This window comes from Dunckerocampus dactyliophorus, chromosome 2, assembly GCF_027744805.1.
Source record: "Dunckerocampus dactyliophorus isolate RoL2022-P2 chromosome 2, RoL_Ddac_1.1, whole genome shotgun sequence".
NCBI classification, from domain to species: domain Eukaryota; kingdom Metazoa; phylum Chordata; class Actinopteri; order Syngnathiformes; family Syngnathidae; genus Dunckerocampus; species Dunckerocampus dactyliophorus.
Window position 1 is genome coordinate 42,360,599 of NC_072820.1, and position 19,612 is coordinate 42,380,210.

General features: G+C 40.4%; 1 protein-coding gene across 14 annotated transcripts in view; it reads left to right on the forward strand.

Annotated features, from left to right (window-relative positions):
* Positions 1-19,612, forward strand: part of cacna1g (calcium channel, voltage-dependent, T type, alpha 1G subunit) — a 291,002-nt gene that overhangs the window by 262,808 nt on the left and 8,582 nt on the right. For 9 of the 14 annotated variants that reach the window (XM_054766569.1, XM_054766570.1, XM_054766578.1 and 6 more), the window contains 9 exons: positions 601-734; positions 2,612-2,682; positions 3,257-3,335; positions 5,146-5,267; positions 5,769-6,179; positions 9,440-9,592; positions 15,396-15,518; positions 18,014-18,221; positions 18,604-18,773. In XM_054766569.1, the coding sequence (XP_054622544.1) occupies positions 601-734; positions 2,612-2,682; positions 3,257-3,335; positions 5,146-5,267; positions 5,769-6,179; positions 9,440-9,592; positions 15,396-15,518; positions 18,014-18,221; positions 18,604-18,773 (1,471 nt within the window). The remainder of the gene's footprint in view (positions 1-600; positions 735-2,611; positions 2,683-3,256; positions 3,336-5,145; positions 5,268-5,768; positions 6,180-9,439; positions 9,593-15,395; positions 15,519-18,013; positions 18,222-18,603; positions 18,774-19,612) is intronic. The other 5 variants (XM_054766574.1, XM_054766571.1, XM_054766580.1 and 2 more) reach the window with 5 other exon arrangements.

Below are 19,612 nucleotides of genomic sequence, written 5' to 3' on the forward strand. Positions count from 1 at the left end.
ATGCATCATTGTATGTGTCAAATTTAATAGATTGTTGCATCGTTAAAATGACTTTTTATTTGGGAAACACTAGACAGTGCTCACTTTGGACTTGACTTGACCCGTCTTGTCTTTACTTGAAACTTGACTCAAGACTTGAGTCAAGTTGAGTCAAGCAAATTGCAATATTTGCAATCCAAAGGCCAAACTTTGAAATAATTCCAGACTCCGGGCATATTGAGCTAAAAAGCTTGTTGCTGTGTGGAGCAACGTGTTGTGTCAATATCAGCCAAAAACCAATATCGATATAAACAGATATCTCATTGTTATGCCAATATCGGCCATGCGTACTGCTTTCCTACATCACAGTGATGGTTCTCTGGTGTTCAAGCACATTTTTCTACTTTGCCATCACAAAAATAAGATAAAGCAAAACCAGATGCTCAGTAAGCCGAAGTATTTCATGCGTATTTTATGCATCCATCTCATGACTTTGGGTCCTGATGCACTTTAGAGCTGTATTTTTATCAACAGTTTTGGTGGGACTCCAGATCTGCTGAGACATTCAAAGCTTTTGACGCAATGAGCGGAAGTGATGCATGTTTTTGTGTTGGTGTATAGGTGGAACCAGCTGGATCTGGCCATCGTGTTGCTATCCATCATGGGTATCACCCTGGAGGAGATTGAGGTCAATGCTTCACTGCCTATTAACCCGACTATAATCCGCATCATGAGAGTGCTGAGGATTGCACGAGGTATGATCTAACAACCTCCAGCCACCCACCCTTCCCTGACTCGCTCCCTCACAGTCCAGTGATTTTAAGATGTCTTTGTAACACACCCGCTTCCCTGGGAGTCTCTCGCTTTGTCATTTTTATATGGCAGGTCTCAGCATGGTTTGGGTGGGGTGGAAGCTAGCAGATGGTACTCACAAAAACAATCAGCGGACAAACCGCAGTGAGAGTTTGAAGTGTATAAGGAAAGAAAACGTAGTTGTGGAGCGCCAAGATGCATAATGGTTGTAAGTGAACACTGAGACTGTATGGAGAGAGACTGTAATAAATGACGTAGGACATGATTAATAATTAATGATTAATGATTAATAATTCTTACCTGAAATAGGTAAAAAAAAAAAACGGAAGGAGGTGCAAGAGACATTTTCTCGCTATCTCTCTATTAGAATTAAACAGAGTTCCTCCAATTAGAGTCTCTGAAAAACAATTCATAGTTTAGCAGGTTGAAAAATATGTTTCTTCTGTTTTCTGGTCTGCTTCAGGGAAGGCCGGTCTGACACTTTGAAAACTACTAATGTACCATAAATGATTATTTGAGTTTTAGTTGCCGTCCCTTTTCAAACTTCTATCCGAGAAGCTCATGTGGCTATGGTGACTTAGCCAAATATTACTCAGCCATTTTATTGTTTGACATCACAAAGTGCGTCAAAAGAAATGACACGCTCGGCAGGACTAAACAGAAAACAAGAAATAAGGGTAGCTACATTTCAAACGCATGTGGTTTCTGCTCATACTTGGGCCTTACACTGCGACGTCGAGCCAAAAATCATCAAGCGACAGGAGCACTCAGAAAGTGCAGACCTCTGCCAAGGATTTAACATTTGTCACCTGCAAAATCAATGAGTGAAAAAGCTACTATCCAGCAACAATCTTAATAGCTTAAAGGAATTAAAGTTTCATTCTTCTGTATGGAACAGAATGTAATAAAACCCTACATGAGTGCAACAAATTAAAACCTGGATTAGATTTGGCAGCGATATAGGTGGAAACACGGGATTTGAGTCGAAATCATTCCCCAGTGCCCAATCTGGATGATATCCAGTTGAAAGTTGGTTTAATTCAGCTTCTGACTCTTTAAAAGTGAAGTGTACGTATTAAAGACATCATCTATGTGTGGACTTCCACCAAAATATACAGGATTGAAAGCGTCGGGAAGGAAGCTGAACATTGAGGAAATTAAATGTTGAAGGAATGATGCTGAAAATGTAAAGAGAGTTTACGCTACATCCACTCTGTCGACTGAGTTTATAAAGGATGCTTTTAAATATAGCTAAAGAATGCTGACAAATCTCAAGGGTGCATTCGCAGCCATGTTTTCAATATGCAAGTTACATGCTTTACCAGCAGCTGGGAAACTGTTGAACATTTTATTGATGTTGGATGGGTTTTTCAAAGCCGGGAAAAGTAATTTAATGAGAAAAAGCATTCCAAGATGAATATGCTTACTTTCTTGTGTGAGGTAAATTGTTGTTTCTATGACGCAAGTACCCATTCCATCCCTATTACATGTTTAACAACAGGTTCTTCGGCAAAACTTGTTATCTTCAAGATTATATTGCGCCTTTGTTGTTCGGGGTGGTGACCTGTGCTTTAATGACGTAGAGATATTTGTGTTGTCTTTCATCTTGCTTGTTTAAGCTCGCTATAAGTTCCTGCACTAATCACCTAGGAGTCATCACAGCCGCGTTGTGTTGTCTCAACTTCAGGTGTGCACCTTGAGCACTGTATGTTGCATTGTTATGCATAATTAATGCGATCCGCTGTACCTTATTGCCACCAGGAGAATATGAGTTCCCGTTAGAAGTCTAACAACTTAATGACTGTTTGTCTACCTACAGTACTGAAGCTCTTGAAGATGGCGGTGGGAATGAGAGCTTTGCTGGACACCGTTATGCAAGCCCTGCCTCAGGTACATTGCGAGCATCGAACCCTTTTTCCATCCTCATCATTGTTCCTGCCATGGCTCTTTCCTATCGTAACAGAAGCTGTACTGCAATAATGCTGGAATGTGCAACAAGGTGTTTCCTGTGAGCTTGCTGCCAAACCTAGAGACACGTAGTTTCATATTTGTACCCCTGCAGTCATTAGGAAGTGATGTCATATTCATTTATTCTCTGCTTCTTTAATTCACAGTGATTTCACATTAAAAAAAAAAAAAAATCAGCTTAGAGCTTGTCAAAATTTGGAGACTCGGATAATAGAGGGTGTTGGCAGTGAATACAGTTTTTCTGACGCGGATATGCATAACAAAAACAAATCCGAAAATGTTTCTTTACTTACGCTAAGAGCTCCTAGTTTTAATATCACACTAGCCAGGATCAAACGAGCCTCTGTGTTTTTTGACTCTTCATAATGGCATGGTGTCCTAGTTCTACTGCTCCTCACAATGATAATGTTTATTTTTTTTCCCTGCGTTGCTGGTTTATTTTGTCTGGGATTTCTGTTCTCTGATTAACTCATTTCTTCTTGTTTGCGCTCCACAGGTGGGAAATCTGGGTCTTCTCTTCATGCTTCTGTTCTTCATCTTTGCAGCCCTGGGAGTGGAGCTGTTTGGTGACTTGAGTAAGGCCACTCTATGCATTTACTGTACAGTTCCGGTCATAAGTTTACATACACTCATCATGGGCTTGAATGTCTTATGCATTTTTGACCCATAATGATGGTTCAGTGTCCAGAATTGAATGATTATACGTACACAATACACAATACAGCAGTCCTTCGTTTATCGCGGTTAATTGGTTCCAGACCCGACTGTGATAAGTGAATGTCTGTGAAGTAGGATTCCTTATTTAAAAATAGAATATTTTCATAGAGTATAGAAAATCTGCTTACGACCTTCTAAATATGGTTTTTAACATTATTGTAGCCCTCTAGATATGGAATAACACCCTCATAGTCACCTTTACACTCCTATTACCCAATATAGTAGACATAATAAGAGAAAATAAGCTCATTCAATTAAAGTAATGCAAGGACAGTGAGTAACCAACGTATAGGATGTATTTTTTGGGGACGTGATTCTACGGAATGATACAGTACGTGACATTCGGACTTGTATGTGGCGTGCAACTTTGTACAGTAACCTAGACAGTGTATGAAAACCAGGGCAAAATTTGTGAAAAAACTTTAGTCAAAAAAACAAATCTTACAAAAACCGGGGCATTTGAAAACCGAGGTTCCACTGTAATATGTTTGGTGGCACTCCTTGATCAACCAATACTCAGAACAGTGGGAGAGACCAAGGAACGCTGTGAATATCTACATAGGAAGACTTGTAGATTTGCACAAGTTGGGAAAGGATGGCTGAAATTTGTAGCTGCCCACATGAACACGCCAAATGCCAAAAGTTTTGTGGTCAGATGAGACATGAAACATTGAGCTATTTGACCATAATGACTGTTTGGAGTGGTCAACACTGTAGCAACTGTCAAACGTGGTGGCGGTGGTGGTTGCGTCATGGTCTGCGGCTGTTTTTTTAACTTCACCGCAAATCAACAGCTAGATGGCTGAAACGGAGTGTTCCAACAGGACAATGAATGATCCCAAAGAGAACAAAGACGCTAACATTAAGCTTCTGGAATGGCCTCCCCAAAGCACTGACGTCAGCGCTATTGAATATTGGTGGACTGTAGTTAAAAGCCAGGAAACCAAACAATTTAAATGAACTCTACCAGTTCTATCCTGAAGAATGGACAAATATGCAGTCAGAATTATGCCAGAACCTTGTCAGGCCTAGGTGAAACTAGCGAGGGCGGGGGCTGTGTAAATTTGGAAACAATAACCACAAACTCATGCACACAAATCGTGTATTTAAAAAAAATCATTAACAAAAAAAAAAAGAAGCATGGAAGGTCTTCATGTATCTCTTAAACCAGAGGCATCAAACTCGTTTTCACCACGGGCCACATCACAGTTATGGCTGCCCTTGGAAGCCTGCAGCTTTCCCTGAAATTTGTGCGCAACCAGACTGTTCAGGTTGTCATAGAAGATGTTTCTCTTATCCAAGCAGACTTCATCATTCCATGCTCAATGACTCGATAGTACAGCTCTAGTCTGAGGGGATGGTGCAAGATCGAGGTATTTATCCTCTCAGGTTGAGGCATGCACCGCCCCAACCAAGACTGTTTTCAGTCATTTGTGGTGCAAAACGATAGTCTTTGTTGTGAAACCTCTGCCTGCCAACGACAGTCACCACAACAACAAAAATAAAAAACTCCAGTTGCATACAGTAAAATGTTTCTGTTGGAATTGACAGAACACATTTTTTACATCCATTATTCCCAGGCCATCGTGGGCCTTGAATTTGACATCTGGGTCTGAGACTATCTGGCTGTTGTTATCCTTATTCATCCTTCTCCTTTTGTGTTCCCAGTTTGTGATGAACTCCACCCATGTGAGGGCCTTGGCCGCTATGCAACGTTCAAAAATTTTGGGATGGCGTTTTTGCTGCTCTTCAGAGTTTCAACTGGGGACAACTGGAATGGTATCATGAAGGTGAAACAAATAGAGCCATATTGAATATTGCTCTTCTCATCAATCTATTCACCTTTGCCTCTTGTTCCTATCGAAACGCGGCTCACAAGCGACAGATTGAGTATGTTGGTCAATGACGTCAGAGTGGTGGTATCCATCTGCATTGCTTTCTGGCTTTTTCATGATTGCTGCAAACTTTGCATCACTTTCCTCGACAATTTCGACTTTCTTTGCTTTGGGTGACCTAAAATAAATTTTCAGTGCTCCCTTTGCCATCTGTGTCTCCATGTAAAGCTTTATAATTATTTTTATATTGTTATAAAAAAAATATGATTTAAAACCAAAATGTTAATATATTAAAATATTATTATCATAGGTTTTATCATTGGTTATGTTCATTTATTTTCAATTTCAATATTATACAGCAAAGTAGACAATCTGGGGACAACAGAGACAACATTAACAGCATTAAGTGTTGTGCTTCCTCAGTGTGCTAATGTCCAAATTTCGTGGTTGTTCCAGGACACGTTGAGGGACTGTGCGCAAGACGTGGGGACCTGCTACAACACTGTCGTCTCTCCCATCTACTTTGTCTCCTTCGTCTTGACCGCTCAGTTTGTCTTGGTCAACGTCGTCATTGCTGTCTTAATGAAGCACCTGGAGGAGAGTAACAAGGAGGCCAAAGAGGAGGCCGATCTGGAGGCCGAGTTGGAGCTAGAGCTGCACACCGATGGAGGAGACATGGCAACCAGGTCGCCCCAGCTTAACCCTCTCACACTGGGCTTGGACAGGTCAAGTTCTGGGGGTTCCCCATGGAGGTCCGCCGGAGGAGTGGACATGGGACAGGAAAGGGACTCACCCACTGTTGACATACCCAGAGAACCTGTGAACATCATAGACGATCCTCCCTCATGCCTGGAGCCACCTCTGGAGGTAAGGAATATGGTTTGTGTGGCAAGTTTTAGTTGTACATTATGCAATTTTTATGCATCGAAACAGAACATTTAATTATGTGCTAATTTTGTTGAGTAAAGCAGCAGCCGAGTCACCATTCTGGGCTTAAATTTGTCACTTAGCTAATTCCATAACACCATAACAGTGATGTAGACATGCGATAGCTTTATCCCACTGAAAACAAATCACACATTCACATAATGCCTCAAGTCCGTTTGTTCAGTTCTCAGTGGCCCATGCAGTTTTTAAAATGAAATGTTCTCTGAAGCTGTGTCCACATTTTAAGAGCAGGACAATTACTCCCACGGCTCAGGTCATTTGTTGTGAGTGCGGTTCAACCCATTAATTAATTCCCTGGCTCACGCTGAGGGGTACTCAGCATGCTTTATGAAGTAACTCAGTAATGTCTGCTCTTCACTGCATGTGGAGCAATGCATTCACGACTACTTCAGATATGACCAATTCACCACAAATGTAGTGGAACCCCCAGTCCATTCCAGGATGCTCAACTACCTGCAAGTTTGTGGAACAGTGGAACTCGCTAAGTTGGTCCCACTTATGTCAACCCATCTTTGTCGAAGAACTCAACAAGGCCCAGTCCACTGTGTTGTTATTACAGTCGTCCCCAGCATTTTTTTTCTCCTTTTTCCAACAATTAATAAATGCTCGCTGTTTTGTGGTTGACTACAGCCTATTATTAGTCAAAAATATGCATATTTAAGCAAATTGTAGATATTATTTTGCCCAAATTAAGCATTTTCAAGCATAAAGATGGCTAAATGCACTAACATACAAATACAGTATAAGCCGTTTAGACCACAACTTGTGAATGTAATATTCTACTTGGGTCACTAGGTGTCAGTAATTCACCAGAAGCAATAATAACATGGGTTACTGTTGCCGCCATAGCCCACAGCTAGCTAAAAGTCAATCCTGAACCCGTGACGTCACTTGCTGTCCACCATCGATTCTGCTCCCCTACGAGGTAAACTGTCTTAAGTGGCTTTTTTTCTCTAATTATATTGTGTAATACGGATGTAAAGGCGACGATAGGGGTGTTATTTCATGTCTAGATGCCTTGATAATAATGTTAAAAAACGTATTTAGAAGACCGTAAACAGGTTTTTTTATGCCATAACTATGAAAATATTCCATTTATAAAAAAGTAATCCAACTCTGCAGAAATTCATTTATTGCAGTCGAGTCTGGAATCAATTAGCTGTGATAAATGAGGGATTACTGTATTACTAAAAAGTGCCTGCTCAAGTCGACGTCGACATACATGGCCGACCGCTTTTCTCTACATAAAATCAGAGACGTCTTCATAATAAATAAGCAGCATGCCACAACAGAACTACTGTCTAGTTACACAGCATTGCAAAATAAACTTCGAAATAAAAGCATGGCAGTATTAACCTGAATTCCGCACTCATTTATTATTATTTGAAGAAAGATTTGCGTATGTACGAAAGCTTTATTGTCATTGTAGTCATGACATACAACAAAATTACCGCAGCAGCTCTCTTAGATGAGTGTAAAATATAGTCATGTCGGCAGAATGACAATGAGACAGGATTCACAAATCAGCCTTTTAATGGCATCTACAAAACAGCACTACTACCGAACAGCAAAAATGCACTCGACGCTTCAATGAGGCCATCGTGCCCCGGCAACTCTTCTTCTCTCTTGGGTTGCCTCGAACTAGTGGGCACACTCCGCTGCCCCCCATAGCCCAGCCCCTGAATCACAGCGCAGAGCCATACACAATACCCGAGTTGTTACGATACCATACGAAAATAGAAGAATCAAAATAAAATATGCACAAATGGAGGAAAACCATGTCAACAAACTGCGATAGGTTCATGCAGTGATTAGTTTTGGTTTTGATTTGAGCTATGTCGACAACGGCTTATGTCACTGACATCAAGATGAGTGGTTTCAACTGTATTCACATGCTTATCTATCATACAACTCTACAGTTTACAATGTCACATAATCACATTAAATCAATAACGTCTTTCATATTTCTTCTAAACTTAAGCCAAAAACTTACCACACGGAATTCAAGGAGAACTTTTTTTCACTCTATTGTGTCAGACATGCCATGGCTGACTTCATTACTTCATACAGTTTTAAGGTAATGTAATGTAAGGTCATGTCTTATCAATGTTTTGTGTCATTACTGCCGCCTAGTGACTGGAATACCACATATCACTTGCGTTTCAATATGTTTTGACGAATAATAGACCATAGTCTACCACGAAGCAGCAATCATTTATTAATTAATGAATTTATGAAAAACGCGAAGGCGCGATAATCGAACCGCGATATTTCGAGGGACGACTGTGCTTACTTTAAGTCGATTATTTAGCCGTAATTCTCAGTGTGAACGTACTCGTGCACTCAAAAGTGTCAGTGTGGAAGTGTGCGATTTGGAAAACAGTCCAGGACTTTGCCAAAAACCTAAAAAAAAACATAAATAAGCTTAACACGCTCAATTAATCCTTGAATTCTCGCTGAACTGAGGTCGAGCAAGATTTGTCGAAGTCTCGAGCAATGTACTGATGTCAGTTGTCGGCTTTAAATTCTGACGTACCACTGAATGAGCAGACAAGTTGTAGATAATGCTCAGTAATATTCAAATGCGGGAATATATTTTTGAATACACTGTAGTTATTAGATGGTGTTCGCAACAGTACCATACACTGTATCAGTTTGTGTGTCTGTGTGTGGCTGTTGCCGGTCCCTGTAGAGGACATGCCACTCAAGGAGAGGCCATAGTGCCATGGGAAAGCAGGACCAAAGGGCCTTGTTGTTCTCCCCAACAGCTATTTCCAGGCAACTTCAGGGGATAGGAACTAGACCTCTTGCTATCATAAGGTTTTCTCTTTAAGATGTTATCTGTCGTCCTCTGTTGCTGTCCACAAAACATGGAACGGGCTCTAGTGTCACTGCACTGTACTGTTATGTTGCAGTGCCTCCTTGTGGCAGGCTGCGGTCATTTTTGCAAAAATGATAGGAATCACAGGAAGTATTTCTTTATACGTTATTGTCAGTATGTCAGTGTTTCTGTCTGATTAACCCTTCTCTTTCTTTCTTTCTGATCATTCTTTCTCTTCATTTATTCACATACCACTGAACAAAACCCCGTCCACGTCTGCATGTTCTGCTTGCTCCATGTTCCTTTCTCTTCATTCCCCACCACCCGCCTCCCTCTCCCCCCTCTGTCATTATCTAAGTTTGTCCAGCGAAGAGCACAGTTTGACTCGGTCTCCCTGGTCATCCAGGGTTCAGTGGAAGGGGAGTTGAGTTTGATGGACAACTTGTCTGGCTCTGTGTGCCACTACTACGCGCTGCCCTCCAAGGCCAACAAGCACAACACAGACAAAAAGGTCAATAACTAACAGTAAACTAACATGTTACTGCTTTCATTTAGTCCTGTGCTTTGGAAACATGTACCCACACATCAAACAAAATCAATTAGTATCCAACCATCTATCCATTTTTTTGCCACTTATCCTGTTTATGCTCATGGGGACTTTGGGTGTGTGGGTGCACCCCACCAGACAACACCTACAGTCCGTGAGCAGGGTTTCTTGGCTGGCTGCAGAAAAGTCAGGCAGGTCAACCACTAAACTAGCAGGGATCTCATCAGTTAATTATGTAAAAAAAAAATTAATAAATAAACGTTTGCCTTCACACTTTTACATGATTTTTCAAGACTGGTCTTCAAAGAAGTACTGTACTAATTTCCTCCTAATTTTCTTGTTCATTTTAATGCCTGATACAACTAAAGGTACATTTGTTCGGCCAAATATAACAATGACAACAAAAATAGCTCATAAGAGTTTTTGGCAGTACAATGCTATAGCTATTCATGTAAGAACTTAAGTGATTTTGGTTATTATCAAGAAAACCATGGAAGTTGCTAGATATCAGCTCTTAAATTAAACTCTTCCATCCATCCATTTTCTATGCTGCTTATCCTCTTAGGGTTACGGGGGTATGCTGGCTATCCCAGCTGACTTCGAGCGAGAGGCGGGGTACACCCTGGACTGGTCGCCAGCCAATGGCAGGGCACATATAGACAAACAACCATTCACACTCACGTTCATACCTATGGACAATTTAGAGTCTCCAATTAACCTAAAAACCTGCATGTTTTTGGAATGTGGGAGGAAACCGGAGTACCCGGAGAAAAGCCACGCACACACGGGGAGAACATGCAAACTCCACACAGAAATGCCCAACGACAGTCAATTCGAACCCAGGTCTTCCTGATCTCCTGACTGTGTGGCCAACATGCTAACCACTTGGCCACCGTGCGGCCAATTAAACTCTTATGAGCTATATTTGTTATCATCACTATATCTTGCCAGCCAAATGTACCTTGGGTTTCGAAAAGCTGGACTACTGCGTGATGACGAGGACAGTTCAACCTAAAGTGCTAATTTGCCACGAGACAAAAGTGACACAGAGAGCAACAATGAAAGAGAGACTGACAAAATGTGTGACAAAGGAATTATGAGGCTGTTCAATTCTGACACTGAAGAAGACGTTTTTCATTTTTTACATGACTGTATATTCAGCCACAACACTAGATACTGCTACAAAATGTAGTAACGTCCAATAGTAAGAAGATCCCCGCTTTTCACGGATGTTACGTTCCAGGGCCACCAGCGAATGGCTAAAGTGAGAGTAATTGATACGGCCATAAAAATGTTCATTTTTGACACACGGTTCGCTCTCCCCACCCTCCTGCTTGCTCAATATTGACGTTCATCGCCAATTTCGGATCAACATTTGCAAAAAAGTGACTAAATCTAATTATTATATTATATTCAGCTACAGAGTCCTACCCCTTCTCTCGTTAATATGCCTCCCACACTTATTAAATGCATTTCAAATGATAAAATGTACAGCGACTCACCACTGATGATAATGTCGGATGATCGATGAACAGATGGAATTGGAGTCACAGTGTAGTTTCACTTTTACATCTCGGAGCAACTATGGCACGTTCAAGGACCGCCGAACAAAGTGCGAAATCTCAGCGCTGGATGAAAAAAGATATCAGTGAAGCATAAAAATATAAAACATGTAAAAATTGTGGGCTTTATGAATAGTAGTACTGTATGTTATACTGTACATTTTACTTGTATTATCATGTATTTTTGAATAATTTTTTTTCTGCGGAAAAAAACAACCAATTTTCAACTAAAATTCTTCACAAAAAATGTTTGCAGGACCTTAAATGCTGAATATGCAGGGATCCACTGTATTTAAAATCTTAAAAGCAATGTTTTGTTTTGTTTTTTTGTAATGTCAGTGTGGTTGTAGTTTGCAGAGATGTAGAACTGAGCTCTTTCTAATCTTGTTTTTAGGGGAGCAAAGAGCAGGAAAATGTGTGGTAACATATTGGAAACGTTCCATGGAAAGTAAACTTGACAATTTTGACATTTCCATAGGAATGATTAAGGTACTTTATTTAAAAATGCTGTTCCCTGTTGTATACTTACTTTTTCCACCCATCCCTTCATTTTCTATTATCATGTTCAGGGTTACGGGAAGCTGGCGCCTATCCCAGCTGACTTCGGGCAAGAGACGGACTGCACCCTGTTCTCGTCGCCAGTTAGTCACATGTCACATATAGAGACAGAACCATTCACACACACACACCGTCAGTCCGTGGACGTGCTCTAAATAAGTCGGATTCCCCAAATAAATCTGTCTTTTCCATTTTCACTTGTGTATGTGAAGTCCCTCACATGCACTATATCTAATCCAATCACTGGCTATATGCTGGGTGCCTTTTAAACGCTAGATGGCGCAATTATGCTTAAAGTAGTATCTCTTGTGGTGCTAAAATAACTTTACAATCTCTGGAATGAACCAATGATAGCCAGTAGATAACCAATAATGTCTATTCTGTATTTGAACAAAATTGTTCGCATCCCTAGTTGTGTGCCTCTCATTTACCAAAATATTAGACAGCTCTCAGTATGATAAAGCACAGTTCTACATACAATCTTAATAATAAGCTTATTATTCAAACATAACATACTTGATTGTGATATTGAATGCAGTCGGTGTCCTTTCTTTACACCACTGACGACCACAGTTATCCAGCACAACTAATTAAACTCATCAGCAGATACAACAACAACAACAAAAACCTTCATCCTCATGGCTCCATGTCTTCCCAACAAGCAAAGATTGAGCAAAAAATCATAATTATCAACCAGGTGTCCCTAATATTGCTGTAAATATTAATATATAACTTAAGGATCTCCAGCCATTCATCCATTAGTTTTACCGCTTGGCCTCACTAGGGTCGCGGGTATGCTGGAGCCTATCCCAGCTGTTTTCAAACGAGAGGCGGGGTACACCCTGGACTGGTTGCCAGCCAATCGCAGGACTTAAAGATCTCAAATACAAATATAGAAAAGGGTTGAATAAGACCTCTGTATTTTCCTCTACCAGAACTACTTTGTACTTTATTGAAAACATGTGATATTATCTCACCCCTTTTGGCAAATATTAGTCTTTTATGACCATTTACCGCACTAAATGTCTTAAAGATGGATGCTGTTTCGACTCTGCAGAATCTCGATTAAGCTGTAAAATATTTATGGAGGGGAAAACAAGGACATATTGTGCGTATATTTTATTTTTTTAGTAATCGAACAGCATGCCTTGTGATGTTTGCCAAATACCAAGCTGCCCATGAGCCATTCCTGTTTTTTGTGCTGAAATTGCGCCACATTTTATGACTTTAGCACGCTAATCCTGTAGTTCAGTGCAGTGCACTGTTGGCATCTCAGCCACGATCACGCCTCTGCTCACTCGGACTCAAAGTTTGTATTTTGTCAGTGCAATATTGTGACGTAGTCCATGTCTCTGTTGTGTTTTGTTTGTGTGCCCGCTTTGTCATCAGTTGCAACAAAGTTATGATATCCAGTCAAGGCCTCTCAAGGCTTTTCTTAGATCACAATCTTACACCCAAACTTGGAGTGTAATGTTTAAGTCCATGAACTATTGATCACTGAGTCACTAAATAATGGATGCCGATAGTTGTCACATCTGACTCTATTGGGTGACCAATCACCGTACATTAGCACTGTAAACACCACTTTAAAAAAATCTTTAAATTGGTTTGAGATTTTTTTTCACCACACTGGTAAGATAAATAGCTCCCTGTAAAGGATAACGGTAATGTATTCCATAGAATCTCAATTTGTGTGTCAGAACAAATTCCCCCTTTAAATCCAACAAAGCAGAGTCAAACAAACAGATCCTCCTGCTACAGTAAAGCTCAAAGCTAAGATGCTCCAACACGTAAACCCCGCAGAACAAAGCGTTGCCTCTGGTCTTCATTTATCGTCAATGCAGTCCCATCTGAAATGATTATGTTTAACAGTGTGCATTTACTACATGTGTCTGATACACAGCAGTGGAACAGCCAAGGTCAAACACAATCCATTCCAGGTCCGTTATACTCAAGTTTCAAAGCAATTTGTCCTATAGGAAATGATGGGAAGATAAAGGAAAATTGCAAAGGCAATTTTAACGTTTACTCACACAAGTGTAAAAATCTGATATTAAAACTTTAAAGAAAACACTTGTGATGCACATTGCAGACCGTCCTCAAAAACGTCAATTTTTAACAACAAAGAAAAGATGTAAAAACAACATTACCTTAACTTTGGTGAAGCTGGACTTGCTTAGTCTGAAACCAGTTTATTATGGGCCAGCAAGCGAAGTGCAGCCCATCCGATTATTCCTCATACTTGTGTTTTGTGTTAATATATCTTATTCTGCCACATCCAATGCGGGACAAATGGTGCGAAGAACCCCCACACGTTATACAGTCCTCCCTCGCAATAGCGTGGTTTCTTTATTGCTCCCTCGCTATATCGCGTTTTTTTTCTGAAATGAATTAATTAATAAAGGATCGCTGTTTTGTAGTAGACTATGATGTGTTATAAGTCAAAACATATTGAAATACAAGTGATATGTAGTATTCTGGTCACTAGGTGGCAGTAATGACACAAAACATTGAGACATTACATTACCTTTGCATGTCGGACATGATAGAGTGAACAAAAGTTATTCGGCCATTCCGTGTGGAAGTGGTTAGTTTTTGACTTCTTAAGTTTAGAAGAAAAATATATTTGAGGCTAACTGATTAGCCAGTTAGTCTGGAACCAATTATATGCTATAAAGTAGGGGTGACTGTATTACTGGAAAGGCCTTTATTGTAGGTAGTTTTCTATTCATACTGTATAACATGGCAAGATAATTGGACATCTTTGGACTAAGTGTTACAAAAAAAAAACACACAAAGTCAAAGAAAAAACAAAAACTGTGCGAGGTTAATCCTTTCCACTGCAATGTATATGGACAAAGGTCTTAGGTCCACAGAATTGGGCGTAGTTGAATTCCAATTGTTGAATCTTACCGGGTGTTTTGTGTAAACGTATGGGTACAGGTCCATTAGGGACCATGATGTTTAGTGTGGAAGAACCTGGGTTGAACTCAAACAGATCGTAAGCCAGTTTCCTCAAACTAACAAATGTTTCAGAAATTTTTCCAGACCCATTCCAAAATCTTTTAAAAAGTTCTCAAAAGAGTGGAAACCAACTCCATATTAACTCCTTCCATGTCCACGATGTACGTGTATAACAGTTTTGTAAGCCGATACATAACATTGTATTTTTTTGTGTTTTCCACTTCTTTCTATGAAATATACAGGATATATACTGTATGTTGGGAATGTCATTTCCTTGTTGCTACCGCACATACGATATATACAGTATATATCTGTGTGTATCAGGAGTGTCCAAACTTTTTTGACAGAGAGCCACATACAGAAAATGAAAGCATTGATTTTTCTTTTATTTATGTTTCTAATGAAACACGCTAAAACCATTCCAGTGTAGGTAAAGATATGCTAAGCTGTTAAATATACAGTTAGTGTTATCTCTTGTACAAACTATACAAACTATATTTCAAATGTTTCTCCTCTCAGTGTGGCCCTAGTCCTCCTCCATAATGTTGTATAAAATATTCCCCGTTGGGAGGCCCTAGGCTGCACTTTGGACACCCCTGGTGTACTGCATGTCATTCTCTTATTTATGTGTTGTACCAAGCATATTGTGTTTTGCTCACCAGTCATTGTCTCTTCCTGTTTAGATTCCTCTAGCTGAGATGGACGCTGTCTCTCTGGCCTCTGAGAAATCCTGGTCCCTAGCTCTGACAGAGGACTCGGTTGCTGACGATTTTAACCCCCTCTTTCTCAGCAGTCTGGAATGCAATGTACTGACTGCAGTTCCTTTCTGTCTTCATACCTGCTCCTCCTCCTCCAGTATCTTGTAGTCGTCGTTTCCTTGCCAGGGTCTTCCAAAGACACTTGCCCACCTCACCAACCTTCCATGCTGCAGTGTATCATGCAGAGCAACTGATTGCCAAGTTGTTCAAAGCAAATGTCCCAGCCCTTGAATCTGTTTCCATAAGGAATGGATATTTAACTAAATTGACTATGGGGGAAATTAACCATAAAATAATCTAAGATTTTTTTAACAGATAGCAGATTCTCTCTCTGAATGTTCTGAACTCCTGTTTTCATGCTAGCACCTCTGCGTGTTCCAGCTGCACTCTATTGTGTATCAAAGACAATCAATTTCTGACAAGCAACCAATAATTAGTTCACTGTCAAGTAGGTCATTATGGCCAAGTTTCTGTAGTAATTTTCTACTTGAAAATACATATTTTAAGGATTTCTTTTTCTAATTTGGGGCCAACCAAGGTCCGACGATAACCTACATGAACGAAAATTCAAACCTATGAACTAATATAAATCCAAGTACCGTAATTTCCAGACTATAGAGTGAATCAGTATACAAGATGCACCCATTCATTTAAAGAGGCAAAAATATTTGTACATATATAGGCCACACTGGCTGATAAGCTGCAGGTATAGGCAGGTGTAGGGCATAAGATGGGATATTTACTACACAGAAGGATTTTTTCAACTTTTGATTAAATTATTTTTAAGAAATAAATTTAAAAAAATTCCAAACAGCACCGGACAGTGTGTGTAATATGGCTAGGTAAACAGTAGCCTACCAGAAAAGTCATTTATCGCCGTCTTCATCCTCCTCCTGGGAACTAAAACCACAAAAATAGTCTTCTTCTGCGTCAGAATTGGACAGCCTCATAATTCTTTTGTCACACGCTTTGTCAGGCTCTCTCTCTCTTTCTTTGTTGCTGTTTGTGTCACTTTCGTCTCGAGGTAAATTAGCCCTTTAACTTGAGCTGTCCTCTTCATCACGCAGTAATCCATCTTTTCAAAACCCCTTTGTGATAGTGGACACTATAAAGAAAGACACACTATAAACCTTGCAATCCTACCTGCACTCAATGTTCACAGCGTCACTTGTTAGCTCTGATGATAAGTGAGACGCTTTTTTATGTCGGAGTTCAACATCTGCCGCGGCCCGAGCAGTCCAAACAGAACTTGTGATTCTACACTTGATCAAATTTACCTAAGACTTGTCAGATCAAAACACAATCCCTGCATAAGACTTCAAAATGTATTTTTTAGCGTCCACTTCACTCGTCCCATTTACTACTTCCTGAAGCTGCACTTAAAGCATCATGGGAACTGCAGTTCTTTCAGCCATAAATTATCCGCATCACAGTATAAGCCGCAGGGTTCAAAGCTTATACACCGGCAATTACGTGAATTCGTTCAGGACACCCAAAAATATTAACATAAAATAAATTTTATCAAGAATAATTCTAGTTTTACATGCAGAAAATGATGCAAAATAATTATAAATGACAAATGAATGGAACTTATTGTTGATGCAGACTTCACGTACATCCTGGCAAGATTGAATTCAATAGACTTTCTCACCTTTTTGATCAAATTGCTGGCACTTGCAACTTGCTTTGGCCCAATGCGGGGTTGTTTAGCAGTCGCACTCAATAAAAAATGCGAGTCAGCAACGCGTAGGGTGCTTTGTTTTGGGCATTGGATTTGGCGGAACAGTACAATACAAGGCACACAACCAGTTTGTTACGTGCAATATTGTACAAAAATTGTGACATTGTGCAAAAACCGAGGCAACATTTTGCTTTCCATAAAATATATTTTCAAAGGCAGCTCTCATCATTATTTCAGAGTGGGAGTAATGGGTGATTGTGTTTGGAAGGCCTTCGTGAATCTAACCATGTGTCCTGCAACTTCCTTTTCTCATTCCACGTTTCCAGCCTGATGTTTTCTAGTCCAGTAGAGTAGAGCGCCTGCCAGTTTGCAGCTTTTCCTGTCTCTCTGTTCCTCTCTTCCTCTCCTCCTCTCCACACTTTTCTGTCTTACTCCACTATGCTTTTCATGTGAGTCTGTGTTACACTTCTTTCCTGTCAATAATGCTCCTTGTGTTTGTGCCGTCCTCTGTCTTCTACTTTAGTCTAGTTTTCCCTCCTGTTAGTGGTGTGTCTGTTTCCGAGGGTGTCAAAAGTGTGATCTCCAGTGGGCCAGGCTGCAGGACACTGCCCCAGCTGACAATCAGGCTTTACCTACATTTTAATGATTGACTCCTAAAGAGTGCTTGCGCTTAAAAAAAAAGTGCTTGTAAATTCACTTTTAAAGGGTTTCTGTGATCTGTGGCAGCATGTACCAGCCAACTCCCAACATCTGTTTTCTGTGTATGCTGAAGACCTCTGCTTCTTTGTTCATTGTATTATACAGTAGTAGACTTCAGCCAACCATCTTGCACAGGCAGGCTGACTCCCTTCTCTTTCCACAGATCGAGCAGCTCAACCCTGGCGTAACACTGGAGGACAACCTGTTGAGTGTCAGGAAACCCGCCGTGGGACGCACACACTCTTTACCCAACGACAGCTACATGTTCTTCCCGCTGCAGCCCTTCGGGAAGCCGACTGCAGCTTCAGCACAGCTTCTTGCACAGGCTCCTCGGCCCCAGCACATACTGAGCTCCCACAGGGCCCAGTCAGGTAATGTAGGATGGACTATTTATTCACAAAAGTATTTTGTGAAGAGTGGCATGGACCAAGAAACACACACAATAACTTTTGGTGTGGACTTCCCTATTTGGGCATTATTATTTTTTTGTTACATAAAAAAAATAACTGACTCAACTTCTGATTTTGTGGAGGTTGTGGTTTGTTTCTATTAAGCCTTCAAAATAAAAGAAGAATACGAGTAAAACAACACGGTTTCACCACAGTAAGCAGTGCGGTCTCCACACCAGCAACCCCTCTGGTTGGAATTTTTTTCTTGCGTTGGGGGCGTTCAGCCTTGAACTGCTCCGCTCTCTAGTGAATGCTTTTCCAGTGTTTTTTATGCCTCAAGTAACTTCCTGCTTTTGCTTTTTAGGCTCCAGTGGTTCAGTGCGTTCGCAACCAGAAGAGTTTTCCCAACGACTGACCATCCCCACTGACCTCTTCAGACCCATCAGCCCCCACAGCCACTCCGACTCTGAAAGTATACCACGACTACCCCCTCCCAGACACGCACATGCGGTGAGCCGCAAGCTGCGTAGACAGGTGACCCACCCCAACTGTTTCACACCTCAGGGTTCATTTAAACTTTGCTGAAAGATCTTGTATCACAGCACATTATGTATGACCAAATGATTTAGTGAGGTGCTGGACCATAAACAAGACTCTAAATTGCCCATAGTTGTGAATATGAGTGTGGAAGCTTGTTTGCCCGTGATTGGCCGGCAACCAGTGCAGGGTGTATCCTGCCTCTCGCCCGAATTCAGCTGGGTTAAGCTCCAGCTCATATGTGACCCTAATGAGGACAAGCGGCTTGGCTGGATGGACAACCATACAGTGCAGTTCCACATACCTGCAGACACCACACAAATAAGCGTATTGTTGAATTGCCTATTATATAATTATTTAATATATATATATATATATAATTATAAGTAGGATAACTCCAACCTGCATTATTTCCATAAAACCAGTTCTTTCTCACATTTCTGACATTGGATCTCAGTGCATATGTGACAAATAATGATGTCAAACATATATTTTAACAATATGTATTATTTATGGATGGATGGATAGAAATTTAAGGCATTGAATTTCAAAATCGTATGGCAATGAACGTGAATAAAAAATCTAGGAAGATTGATAATGCAGATGGACATAAGGATTTATACATTTGGCAAGTGTAGTTTTTGCTAATATGCACATGAGTATAGTGCAATTATATATAAGCACATTTAAAGAGCAAAAAAACAATCACTGGCACTATTGTTACACCTGATTAATATTTGGTTAGATACCTCTTTTCCCAACGTACAGATGCATCTCAATAAATACATCGAGTTTCGTGGCTTCACACCATCACGGTTTTTCAAAATATATGAATT